Below are 14008 nucleotides of genomic sequence, written 5' to 3' on the forward strand. Positions count from 1 at the left end.
TCATGTTTTCAAAAAATTTTTGTGTTTTAAAAATTTTCGTGTTTTCAAAAAAAATAATTGTTTCAAAAATCTCTGTGTTTTAAAAAAAATTCGTATTTTGATCGGATCGCGATTAACTATTAGATTGAACTTGTATTTTAGAAAATTAAGACAACGCGCGTTTAACGAGATACCAATTTTGGGCGTCGCGAGGGTGCTAATACCTTCCTCGCGCGTAACCGACTCCCGAACTCTAATTTTCTCTGGATTTTCACGTAGACCTAAATTTACCTCTTTTTTAGAAAAAATTAAAAATAAATTTTTCTTCTAAAAAGAGAATTTATTAGGTGTCCGATCACACCTAGAAAAAAGATCGATGGCGACTCCCTTTTTAAATAAAATCGAAACTCCGTTTTTAAATTTTCAATGATTACTTCGACTAGCGCCCGTGCCCAAATTTTTAGGTCGCTACAAACTATGTGGCTATGATGGTATTATATTAATGATGAATGGTAAGTCATATATATATATATGTATTTATGAGAGTAAGTTAGAGGCTTTACAACCTCACCATCACCCCCTTATCAGTATTGCTTTATGACGATTTTTTTTTACGAGAATTATGTTGAATAAGCTCATAAATGTGAACTAAAGAGTTCAGTGGTCAAATAATTAGTAATGCAAACAGAGTTGATTATAGTGTAACAAATGAACTCAGTTTTAAAAGAAATATCAGATTGTTTTAAAGATTATACGGATTATGTAACGTCACGATTAAAGAAGAAGTTAAATTTGACGAGACAAAATATTCAAGTATGATACCTAAAGAATGAATGTATTAATTGAAAGTTCTTCTGAATTGATTTTTGTTAGTGAATAGAATAATATGAGGTTTGTGATAACAGAATCAGTCAGAGAAATGATAATTAAATGGTAAAGATGCCTGTGTGTGACGATTACAATCGAAATGAACACGATGATCTTTTCTGGAGATTCTATATATTCTTTTATCCTCAGAGATATGTGTATAATTGTTCAGTTCTGATAGAATTCTTATGTTGTGAGAATGTTAGCTAACTATGATGTTAAACGAAAGTCCTATTGGTCTAGTTGGTTTATGACCAGTTATTGTTCTATTTTGCATTCATATTTAGAAAGTGTATTGTTTTGCTACGATGAAATTCCAGAGCTGAAATATGGTGATTCTGGTATCTAGACTTTACTGATTTTTGTGTAAGGAATTGTCATCAGCAAGGGTATAAATAATGAGAGCATAAGCTCAAAATTTTATGATGGAGTTTTTCCTCAGGTAAATTTGAATAAAGTTAATGAGTTCAATCAAAATATATGATTCTTTGAACTAATACAGTTTAAAGGATCTTTGATTCGCATGCTAAAAAAAATGTTGAAAGATTGCGTGTTTGAGTTGTATCCTCAGCATGAAGAAAAGAGTATTCTGAGATGTTAGTGTTTTATAATTGAAATCAACTCAGTTGTTTTATTAAAGTGAACTGAATTATCGAGATGTGATTTGAGTTATATGTATTTAAGCATGTCCTTAGCTAAGAGAATAAATTCTATGTATTCATGAGTATGAAGACAAATAGTCGGAATGAAAAATCTATATTTCAGAAAGTATGATATACGTGATTAAATTGATTAGTGATTCTGGAAAGTTAGTGAAAGTGTTTAATGAGAGTTGGAAGTAACTTCTTCTGGTAAGATTTTTGGGGACGAAAATCCCTAAAGGGGGAAAGAGTTGTAACAGCCCGATTTTGGGTCTAGTCGGAATAGTGGTTTCAGGACCACAAATCCGGCGAGGAAAAATGAAATGGCCTGAATTTTTAAGGGTATTGGAACGGTGATTCGAGATCACTAAATCCGAAAAAAGAGTAGAAAATATTATTAATTTAGTAAGTATAAGTTAAATGTGAAGTTAAAAATTTTTTTGAAATAGTGAATAGTGCACTAGAAATAAATATTAAAATAATTAGAAAAACGAGGTATTGAGACCTCGGAGATTTTAAACCGAGCCATAAATATTTTTATAAATACTTATGGAGTGTTAAAAAGTTAGTATTAAAGTTTCATTAAGAAATTTTAAAGTTTCGATAATTAATTGAACAAAAGGACTAAATTGTAACAAATACACAATTATGGGAAATGATTCAATAGCTTAAATGATAAAAGGAAGAGGGATTAAAATGCAAATAGACCCACTGTCTATTTGGGCTGGACGGCAAACGCATGAAATCAACAAGAAAGTAAGGAGAATTAAGGGCAAAATTGAAATATTCCAAAATTACTTAATAAAGCTAGGATCCAAGTGGAATTATCTAGATTTCTCTTTATTTTTCTGCATTCTCATCAGCAAAAACACCATAAAAGGGTTTCCTTAAGCTGGTTTTTCATATTTTTACTGCAAATAAGTTCAATTCTTGATTATTTCTTGAAATCTTTGTGTTTTTGTAACTTTTACAACTAGGCCCACTTGTTGAATTCATTAGTTTTTTATTCTATGAAAGAATTTGAAAGTTGCTATGAATATGTGCTGGAAGTGTATGATGATTTAGCATGGAATTAGAGCTTTAAATTGTTTATATGCTGATTTTATTGAAAGAATTGAATAGAAAGTGAATGCTTGGGACCTAATAGTAAAAGAGTTTGAAGTTAGGGTTTTATGAGGAAATTCTCAATTTCAATAATTATGAATAACTTATAATGTCTAGGTAAAGTACTAATTGAGAAAAATTAGCTTAATTGAGCGGTTAATTGAGCAAGGACTGAATTGTATGAACTGTGAAATTTGGGGTAAAATGGAAATCAACATTTTGCACTAAAACAGTTTTGGACAGCAGCAGTAGTTCAACTTTGAAAAATCACCAAAAACTGTGGGAATCGAATTAGAGAACAAATAAAAGATGAAATTAAAGCTTATTGAGTCTAGTTTCTTATAGAAGAAACATTGTAAGTAATGGAATTGTAAATTATGAGATATAATAAATTTTGTGAGACAAGGTCAGAATGATTTCGGGTTCTCCTGTTCTGATTTTGAAAAATCATAAAAAATTTAAGAAAAATAATTAGGGGCTTAAATTTATATATTTAAAATCCTTAATGAGCATATTTTCAAGAAAAACAAACGGAAACATCATCTGAATCCCGTACGAGGAGATAATTAATTTTTAGTGAAGAGGGGTCGGAACTGTCTAGCAGTGAAACATGGGAGAATTTAAAGAATAAACTGTACTTATTGCATAAGCCAAAAATTCTAAAAATTTTATGGTAAGAAGATATGTGAGTCTAGTTTTAGGTAAAATTAACGGATCTTAATTTAGAGTTTCGTAACTCAAGATATAAATAATTTAGTGACTCTGACTCGGATAGACAGATTTGAATTTACTTATAAGTAAATAGTGAAAATATAGTTAATGTTATTTAAGCGTGTTATATACATTAAGGATGTGGAATGGAGAGGAGGAGGAAAATTGGAAAAAATATGAATGACTTGTGTATAAATCGGTCATATATTCGATCATAATCGATAAATGTTGAATTAGAAATGATGTAATGTTTTATTTCAAATAGTTACTATGAGATTGATGATGATCTGATTTTAGCTAAATTAAAAGCTAAAGCGATGTTTTCATTACAAAATTAATAATTTCATAAATGTGTTAATGAATAGCATAATCGATAAACGTTTAGTTAAATGGTAAATACGTATTAGTATTGAACTTAATGATATTGAATTTATGAGAAGTAAATGAAAATTTCTATTGCTAGTGATATGATTTGAATTAAAAGAATTATGGTGATATTGAAATGTATATTGAGAAATTGATTTGAATTGTGAACATGGGAAATTATGAATTGAATGAAATGGAAATGAAGCATTGAATTGTTAAGACTTGTGAATTGCATGAATATAAATCGGGTCTCGTAGGCCCTATTTATTATGAATATAATATTTAGAGGATATATTGTGAAGAATTATAAAAGCATGTTAAAAATTTGAAAGTTTTAATTTAGATGAAATTTTATAATACGGTTAAATACGTTGACAAGTGTATGTGTTCTGGTAATGCCTCACACCCTATTCCGGCGACGGATACTGGTAAGGGGTGTTACAAACAAAGATGCATTTTATGAAAATAAAGATGTTGGACATAAACCTATCTCACAAAAGGATTCTTATTGCTCTTAAGCTTAGAGCAATAAGCGTGTTTTGGACATTACTCTGAATTAGGTCTAAAAAATTCAGGGATCTCTTCCACAGTCCCATTGTTCGAAACACTCCCAGGTGTGTAAGCGCAAATGCTTAATAAACTATCTTCCTCGGCTCCCCCTTCGGATACGCTTTTAACATTCAAATTCCCCAACATTCCTTTCGGGACTTTGACTTCTTCAAGGAATTCCAACTCTTTAGTTTCCATTAGGCTCTGCACCAAAGCTTTGAATTCAGATCACTCCTGGATTTCATAACCTTTTTCAGTGTGGAACTCATAGTAACTCCTCATCCCTTTTGGTCTCTTCTCTGAATTTTGAATGATTAATCCCACGTCTATCATTTGTTTCAAAACCCATTTCAGTGGGGTTTTTACTTCTTCAACATTGGTTTTGGTTCTCTTTCCTCCATTTTTAATTATTGCGTTTACCCCTGGGTCTAGATGACTGGGTAATAGATTTCCTGCCACATTAGGTCCTGATGGATCGTTAAACTTCACGATGCCTATCTTGATGAACCTTTCAACTAACTTTTTAAATGTAGTACCGTTTTCAATTGAGCGTCCTGTTATTCCCGCGTGGTATTCGCATTGGGCATTCACATCATACCATTTTGGGAACGGAAGTTGCACGGGTTCCGAGTAGAACGGAGATACCACATGCGCATCAAATAGATTTTGATACAACACTCTATATGTCATCGGGATGGGTGTGAATTGGAGTCTTTCTGTGTTTGGCCTCAAGTTAGATTCTTGCCTTGATGTACCTTGATAGCTAGTGGTTACGACCCTCAGTTGGCCCATAGTGAACGATTTGGAATACCCTTTGTTATACATGCTCAGGTTATTCACTTCATTTTCTTTGTTCTTTGGGGTTGATCTTTTGATGCTTTACCCCGCATCTATCTTCTCACTTCTTATGGTGCTTTCAATCATCTCGTCAAACATTACAATATCTGAGAAGCTCTTCAGAGCACTTCTCAACATATGGTTAATGAATGGAGCTTTCAGAGTGTTGATGAAAAGCATCGTGGTTTCTTTTTCTAGAAGAGGTGGTTGGACTTGCGTCGCTACCTCTCCCCATCTTTGAGTATATTGCCTGAAGCTCTCACTTTGCTTCTTTTCCATATTCTGCAGTGTAATTCTGTCAGGTGTCATGTCTGTTACATGGCTGTATTGCTTCATGAAAGCCTGTGCCAAGTCCTTGCATGAGTGGATTTTTGCACGGCTCAGCTGGTTGTACCATTTGGCAGCCGACCCAATCAGACTATTTTGGAAGCAATGAATTAATAATTGATCGTTATTAACGTATCATTCTTCGGCAGAACATCGTGATGTGCTTCAGGGCAGCTAGTCCCATTATACATTTCAAATTCTGGAGTTTTGAACTTCGGCGGGAGTACTAGATCTGGGACCAAACTCAGATCCTTGGTGTCAACCCCGCAATGGTAATCAGCATTTTCCATTGCTCTGAGGTTTTCCTCCAACCACATGTGTCGATCTTCGAGTTGTTTTGGCAGTTCCACCCTTGCTTTTCTATTTCTGCCATTTCGTCTAGATCAGGAACTATAGGATTGGTTGGATTGTCCCCCGGATTGGAACTTGAACCTGTCGGGTAGTTCATGGATGCCGAGGTACCGGTTTGATATTGTTGGGTTCTGATAGTAATGGGTGCCCCTTGAGGATGCTCGTCGGGTTAGACCTGGACACTTATCGGGGTAAAACCTGAAGGATGGGCATGGTCTTCATTATCATCTCCAGAGTTGACTGCTGAGCTTTTCCCTTTTTCAAGCCCCCCGGCTAGTAACTATATTAATTGGTTCATCTTACTTCTTTAGGATTCCAGTATCTGATCTTTCATCTCTTGTTGTACCTTCGCTATTTGTTCTTGTATTTGCGCTTGCAACTGATCTTGCATATCCTTCTGCATTTGTTCTAATCTTTCTAATCTTTGATCCATTTCTTTGGTTTTGCGGTGGGTACCATAGCAATATTTAGTTGGTGGATTTTCGTTAGTTTCCAGGGTAACTGTAACAATTTTGATTAATTAGGTTCCTTTTGTGAAATTTAATGCGTGCAATGTAATACAGATGAATAGAATAAATGGAAAAAGAGGCGTTGATTCTGATTCAATTCTATTAGAACAACTTTACTAGAAAACAAATCTCTTTACATAAAATAGATATTTACATATACGTCCTTGCCCTAATACTCAAAGTGAAGACATCGATCATTTTCCTCATATCCGTACGTTAAGATTGAATTTCGTGAACTCTCTAAAGTGGTGCCTCCTCTATCTCTTTTTTGCTTGATCCAAGCCGCGACCCATTGTTCACTCATCCTCGTGATGCTTGTTAGCTTCTTTAAGAAAGTTGGAATGTTGGCGGCTCTCAAATAATCTTTGTCAGCTTGAATCTTTGGGTAATGAAGCAAAGTCGTGTACTTATTCACCAGACTATCACCATTCCCTCATTACGTTTTCTTGGACCCTATTCGGACGACCGTATTGTCTTCCACTTTATCAAGAAATCCATTTTCCATGACAAGCTCTCTATTTAGCAACTAAACATGAATCAACACCTCTTTTCTATTATGAAAATGCAATGCAGTCACAGTCAAAGCAAAACAAAACAAGTCAGTACATTATACAAAGCTAAAGTGAGCAAGGAATAATAAACAAAGCACCTATTTGGGTGACCACTAGGGTTTGGTGTAGTTTTTCCTAGGGTGGGCTATTAGGGCTCACTATATGCGGTTTGGTTCTAAAGTAAACGTACCTAAACTGGTAGATTCCTCGATCCTTACCCATTATAGGCTCATATGGACCGAGTTCAGTTCAGGGGAACACATTTCCCTATGGCTATGCGCAGATGAAAATCTCACGAAGACATAGGTACGGATATATCCCGAAAGTAATCCACTATCCCATGTGGAGGTGAAAACCTCACGAATGCGTAGTTTCTCACTCCTACTTAAAAGGGTATAATCGAGTGGTCATGCGATGCAATGTGCAGAAAGATATCAAAACTTAAACTGACATAACAATTAAACCATAATGATGAAGATCGTAATAAAGACAGATGAAATACAACGCAAGGATCGTACTTTTTAGTGTCTCCAGTGGAGTCGCCAAGTTGTCGAAACTATTTTTTTTTGTAAAAGGGGCCGACTTTTTATTTTTTATAAACAAAAATGGGAGTCGCCACCAATCCTTTTTATTAGGTGTGATTGGATCACCTCGCAATTTGATCATTTTAATAAATAGTTTGATTTATTAAAACATTATTTTTCGGTCTACAAAAATCCAGAAAACGAGTTCGGGAGTCGGTTACGCACGAGTAAGGATTAGCACCCTCGATACGCCCAAAATTGGTACCTAGTTGATTAATTAATGTCTAAATGTCGAAAGTTGAAAATTTGAGAAGATTTTAAAATACGATCATTTTTTATTAATATTATCTTAAAAATGCTTGAATGAATCGAAAAGAAAATTAAAGACCCCCTTATCTCGGGGTAACGGAATGTCACGTCCCGTAAGTTGGGACACGACACTTGGAACCCTCGAGAATAGGCTTGCCATTAATTTTTATTGAAATTCCATGTATCTTGAAGTTTAAAAGGATATTTTACCATTTAGGTTTATCGAGAAAATCGAAACCTCGTAAGTTAGGGTACGATTTCTCGAATCACCAAAACGCGAAATGTTGCCCTATTTTGAAAATTTTCCTTTTTTGAATTTGAGTAAGAACTAACGTGATATTTAATAAAACATATGTTTAGTTTATTTAAACATCGTATGGAAGTGAACAAATATTTTTTTTCTAAAACATAATGTATGATACAACAATAATGAAATAATGTAAAATAACCATGTGGGTAAAATATTTAAAAGATAAATAATGGGATACAACAATAATAATGATGTGATATTGATAATTAAATTGCAACAACAATAAATGAAGCAACATAAAATAAAATAAAATAAAATGAAAATAAGAACCACATAATAAGAAAAAGTAACCATAACTGAAAATCTAATAATTAAAAGAAATGATAAATCAATAAAATATAAAGAAACAAGCAAAATAATAATAATAATAATAATAATAATAATAATAATAGAGACAATAAAAAAATAATGATAAATTTTAAAATTTATTTTTAATGCCAAAGGTTGAAAAAGTAATAAATAAATAATAAATAAAAGTGAATAGGTAAATTAAATAAACAAAATAATAAATAAAAAAAGAGTTGAAATTATGCTGCCTAGGATTAAATTGCAATCTGGGCAATACTTTAGGGAGGATTTCTTAAAGAAATAAAAGATAGAGCCGATCGAGGGATTAAAACAAAACACGCTTAAGGTGCGTGGGCCGAAAGGGAAATATTCCCATGTCATTTGAACGGCGCCGTTTTAGGGGGCAGCATCTGCGCATGGTCTAAGGACCAAATTGAATCGGAAGCAAAACTTTGTGGCCAAAATCAAAAATAAAAAAGGCCGCATTGAATACGTCGCAAAGGTAGAGGGGCTTATTACACAAATAACCCCTTTAACGAAAATGCACGGATCCTCCCTGGCGGGTCAGGTCGTGCGCTCAGGTCAAGGGGCTAAACGACATTGTTTTGCGGCTTAAGGATGTCGACCAAAACGGCGTCGTTTTGTTTAGGCTATTTAAGCCAATTTTTTTTTTAAAAAAAAACTCATTTCTCTCCTTCCCTTAAATTTTTCTTTTTGAAACACTCTCCCATCCCTCTCAGCCCCGATCTCCGGCCAGGAGTCCGGTCGACCGCCGTCGCGCCGACCACTGGCCACTAGCGACGGCGCTGACGTGCGCGGTGGTCTAAAATTTCAAAAAACCCCCTTTTCGCTCCTTTTTTTCAGTAAAGCCCCGATTTGGGGTTAAAACGGCCCGAAGGGCTCCCAAAATTCGAGAAAATGAAAAAAAGAGGAGAAAAATTAAGAGACTTTTCGGCTCTTCGTCGTCGCCGGTGGGGTTTTTGGCGAGCCCGTTGGCTCGCCCACCCTCAAGATCGGAGAAACCTCCGTCCACGGCGCTAAAGGTAAAAGATTTCTTTTATTTTCTATTATTGTTTATTTCGAAATAAAAATATATATATATAAATAAAGCACCTTTTTTCTTTCGAATTTGTTGAAACTTCTTTATGTATTCAAAATCAATGTGTGTCCGAAAAAATTACAAAGATGATGGTCGGACTTTTATAGCCGAAGTACAATATTCGTTTTTGTTTTGTTTTGTTTTGTTTTGTTTTGTTTCTTAGTTTTCTTTTCTGTTGTCTTCTTTTGCTTGCGTGTTGCAGGTGGTGGCAGAGGCGTGCGGCACGTGGAGGTGACGTGCGGCGGCCAAAGGCAGAAGACCCAGGTGCGGCACACCTAGGGTTAGCAATTTTGTTTTTTTGCTAAGGGTATTAGGCTAGGTTTTTTTGTTGGGCTGTTTGGGTTTGATTTAATAGTGGGCTGGTCTGATTGGGCCTGCTGGTCTGTAATTTTGGACTATTTATTATTTTTTTGGTTTTTATTTCTATTTATTTTGGGTTTTGGGCCCAGGCCAAAATTGGCCTATTACACTCGCGTTTCCATAAAAAGACTTCGGGCTAGTTTGGCAATGCTTTTGAAAAGTGCTGTGAAAAAGTGCTTTTGAGAAGTGCTTTTGAAAAGTTTGGTTTAAAATTTGAGTGTTTAGCATTGCTTTCAAAAAGTGCTTTTGAGAAATAAAATGTCCATTTTAGACATGTTATTATCAAGTAACAAATGTGCATTTAAATAATATTTAAATTAGTTAATATTATTATATTTAGTATGAATATAAAAAATTATTATAACTTGTTGCTAATATTTTAATATATGAAATATATATTTTAAATATTTAAATATAACCATTAAATATTTGTAATTAGTATTTTAAATAATATTTTTTATTTTTAATTAATGATTTTAACAGATTTGTAAGTAAGCACCAATAAAAAAAAGAAAAGTACTATGTTATTGGAGGGGTGAAAAAGTAATTAAGCACCAAAAGTACTTTTGGGAGAGGAAAAGCTAAAATTTTTAGCTTCTCATTTTCAGAAGTGCTTGCTAAAAATTTCAGCGAAAAACAACTTATTCTGCACAGCTTTTCTTCTAAAAGTGCTTGTAGAAAGCAAATTAAACTTGCATTTTGAGTGGAAGATAAATGAGTCTTCAAGTCAACCAAATTAAACGTGCATGACAAGCTAGAAGTATTGATTAATTTCCATGAACAAGGTGACGTGCTAGTTGAATACAATATTCTAATACAAAATAGGTAGTGATTAGTGCTTGAAGAAAATTCATATCTTGATGTAAACATTTGCAGCTGCCTTGAAATATCATTACATCATATCAAAATCAGACTGTTTTTTTAACTGAAAAAAAAATTGAGTTCAGTTAAATATCATTCATAAATCATAGCGTCTCTTCCAAGTTCTGGGAAGAGATTATGGGAAAAACTATTAGCTGCTCTGTTTTACTAGCTTTAATATCTTGCTTTTACTTACTATTTGCCACTGCTTTAGACACAATAACACCATCAAAATCCATCAAAGACCCTGATGTTATAATCTCCCAGAATGGTGTTTTCCGATTGGGATTCTTCAGCTTGGCTAACTCCAGCAATCGTTATGTAGGGATTCTCTACAATCAAATCCCCGTACAAACTGTTGTATGGGTAGCAAATAGAAACAGGCCCCTCAAAGACTCTTCTGGGATTCTCAACATATCAGATGATGGCAACCTTGTTGTTTCCAATGGAAAAGCTGAGGTTCTTTGGTCATCACATGTTAACAATACAGCTCCTAATGCAACAACTGCCCAGCTTTTAGACTCTGGAAACCTTGTCCTTAGTAATGGTGAGGATGGAGCAAGCAGCTTATGGGAGAGTTTCGAAGATCCTTCTAATGCCTTCATTGAAACTATGAAGATCAGCACTGACGTTAAAACGGGTCGTAAAGTGGAGCTGAAATCATGGAAAAGCATTGATGACCCATCTGATGGTAACTTTTCTCTTAGCCTTGAACCTTTCAACAGCCCCGAGGTCATCATTAGGAAGAATAACCAGCTCTATCATCGGACCGGTCCATGGAATGGGAATAGCTTCATTGGCTTAATAGATGAGTACACTGCTTATCTTGAAGGGTTCGATGTTGTTGCAGATAATCCACAACAAGCGTACTATATGACTTACGATTTTTCTAACGACTCTATGTTGATATACATTGAATTAGATTCTCAAGGAAAATTCATTGAACGGAAATGGGATGAGGGGAAAGGGAACTGGATAAACAAGTACTCTAGTTATCAAACAAATTGTGATGTTTATGGATACTGTGGGGCATTTGGAATATGCGATTCATCGAAACGACCCATTTGCAGTTGCTTAAAGGGGTTTAAGCCTAGGAATATAGAGGAATGGAGTAGAGGTAATTGGAGTAGTGGATGTTTTAGGACTACCCCTTTGCAGTGCCAAAGAGATAACAACAATGGCAGTGGAGCAGGCCAAGGTGATGATGGGTTTTTGGAGATGAAGATGATGAAAGTGCCAGCATTTCCGCATCCGTCATCAATAAGTAACGGCCAGTGCAAAGACCAATGCATGAATATGAAGAATTGTTCGTGCGTGGCTTATGCGCATGATGATGGCATTGGTTGCATGTTGTGGAGTGGAGATTTGATTGATGTCCAGAAATTCTCCGCTAGCGGCGTCGATCTTTACATTCGTCTGCCATCTTCGGAACTGGGTAAAGTTTCTTAGTGTCGACCATGTGTTTGATAAATTGCGTCAATATCTGCCTTTTGGGGTTGAAGTTATTAACCAAGTTTTTCTATTTGCAGATAAAGGGAAAAGTAGTAAGGTCATTGTTATTACAACAGTAACTGCGGGCATAGTCGCTATTACAATTTCTGCACTCTTCCTATGGTGTGGGATGGCTAAACAAAGAGGTAAATTGTCGTCTCTATTTATTTAATTTATGTAATCACTTTTTTTTTATAAGAAATATGTAATCACTTTAAGAGGACTCTTCGGGTACATCTGATAATAAAATCAATAAATAAAAAAATAATGTATTTCTACGAACTCATGTCTTCTTGACAACAATATCGCCATTGTTATTACAACGGTAATTGTGGGCATAGCAGTAATTACAATTATGTAGCCTTCAACTCATTGCTTCTTTGATTTCTATCTCAGGAACGAATAAAAGGCACAAACAGATCAAACACAAATCTTATAGTGAAAATGTAGGAGAAAGTTTAATCGGTGTTAAACTCCAGCAGCTTCCACTATTCAATTTCGAAGAACTTGCCACCGTGACCAACAACTTCCATCCCGAAAAAAAGCTAGGGCAGGGTGGTTTTGGTCCGGTTTACAAGGTAATAAATAATAGTGATTTCAGGTGAATTCAGAGTCAATGAAATGACTTTTTTTTTTTCAATCAAGTATTGTGATCTGAATTCTGAGTGCAGGGAACATTAGATGATGGAAAAGAAATAGCAGTGAAGAGATTGTCAAAAGCTTCGGGGCAAGGATTGGAAGAATTTATGAACGAAGTGGTGGTTATGTCAAAGCTCCAACATCGAAATCTGGTTAGATTATTTGGGTGTTGTGTTGAAGCAGAAGAGAAGATACTCGTCTATGAGTTCATGCCCAATAAAAGTTTGGATGCTTTTCTCTTTGGTTAGTAACTTATTAATTTTTTTTAGTGTTTAACAATCATATTAAACTCGGATCAAATTTAAAACTTCGGTTTGGAGGCATTTAAATTCTTACCATTCAATTCATTAGTCGTGGGTATATTTTCCTGATTGCCTTATCTGCCTAATTTGATAAGTTTGACTAGATATAATTTGGGTATAATCTTAAGTGGCCCAATCCAACTTAAATCTAATTATATATTATATTTATTGCTAAAAATAAAGTGTCGTACAATATATGAATTGTATAACCTAGCTAAGCTAGGTACAATATATATGTATACATATATAATATGTTATATATATAAGTAAAAAAAAAAATGTTTGCATCACCATAAACTATTTTTCTAACTTATTTTGCTTTTTTTATTATAAATTTTTCTAATTTTTTATTTTTATTCAAAAAATTAAGGAAATTTCAAAAAGAAAATAGAATAACATTCAAGGTTATTAAATAAAATTACTATATATATTCAATTTTGTGTTGTCTACATTGTTTTTCTGAATTTTCACTTTTTCCTTTGAATTTTCTCCTTTTTTTTATCTATTTTATAAGGAGGATTATATATTTTTTAATAGGAGTTGGTCTATACTCTAGGATTTAAATATTAGTGGCAACAGTAAGTTTTGTCTCTCTCTCATTTTAATATTTATTTCAATTGATTCACATAACTTCAATTATGCTACAATCATAATGAATGCAATATGATAGAAATAAAAGTGTTGGTTTTAGTTTAAATACTCAATTATAGGAATTAATTATTAATCTTGGTGGTAAATTTTGTTACAGATCCTGTTAAACAAAGACTCTTGGATTGGAGAAAACGCTTCAACATTATTGAAGGGATCAGTCGAGGATTGCTTTATCTTCATAGAGATTCAAGATTAAGGATTATACATAGAGATCTAAAAGCAAGTAATGTTTTACTTGACCAAGATTTAAATCCAAAAATTTCAGATTTTGGGATGGCCAGGATCTTCGGAGGTGGCGAAAATCAAGCCAATACTAAAAGGGTTGTTGGAACTTAGTAAGTTGGAACTTTCTCCCTACAATTTATTTTTATTCATTTTTTGA

The 14008-nt window shown here is 34.1% G+C and overlaps 1 protein-coding gene across 1 annotated transcript; it reads left to right on the forward strand.

Moving 5' to 3' along the window:
* The first annotated feature begins 10637 nt into the window (after positions 1-10637).
* LOC121213751 (G-type lectin S-receptor-like serine/threonine-protein kinase At1g11330) lies at positions 10638-13962 on the forward strand. Its single transcript, XM_041086771.1, has 5 exons — positions 10638-11978; positions 12073-12180; positions 12431-12612; positions 12706-12916; positions 13724-13962. Exons 1-5 carry the CDS (start codon positions 10682-10684, stop codon positions 13960-13962), a joined length of 2037 nt encoding a protein of 678 aa, XP_040942705.1. The 5' UTR covers positions 10638-10681.
* The last annotated feature ends 46 nt before the right edge of the window (positions 13963-14008 follow it).

The sequence above is a fragment of the Gossypium hirsutum genome, chromosome D01 (assembly GCF_007990345.1).
Source record: "Gossypium hirsutum isolate 1008001.06 chromosome D01, Gossypium_hirsutum_v2.1, whole genome shotgun sequence".
Taxonomy (NCBI): domain Eukaryota; kingdom Viridiplantae; phylum Streptophyta; class Magnoliopsida; order Malvales; family Malvaceae; genus Gossypium; species Gossypium hirsutum.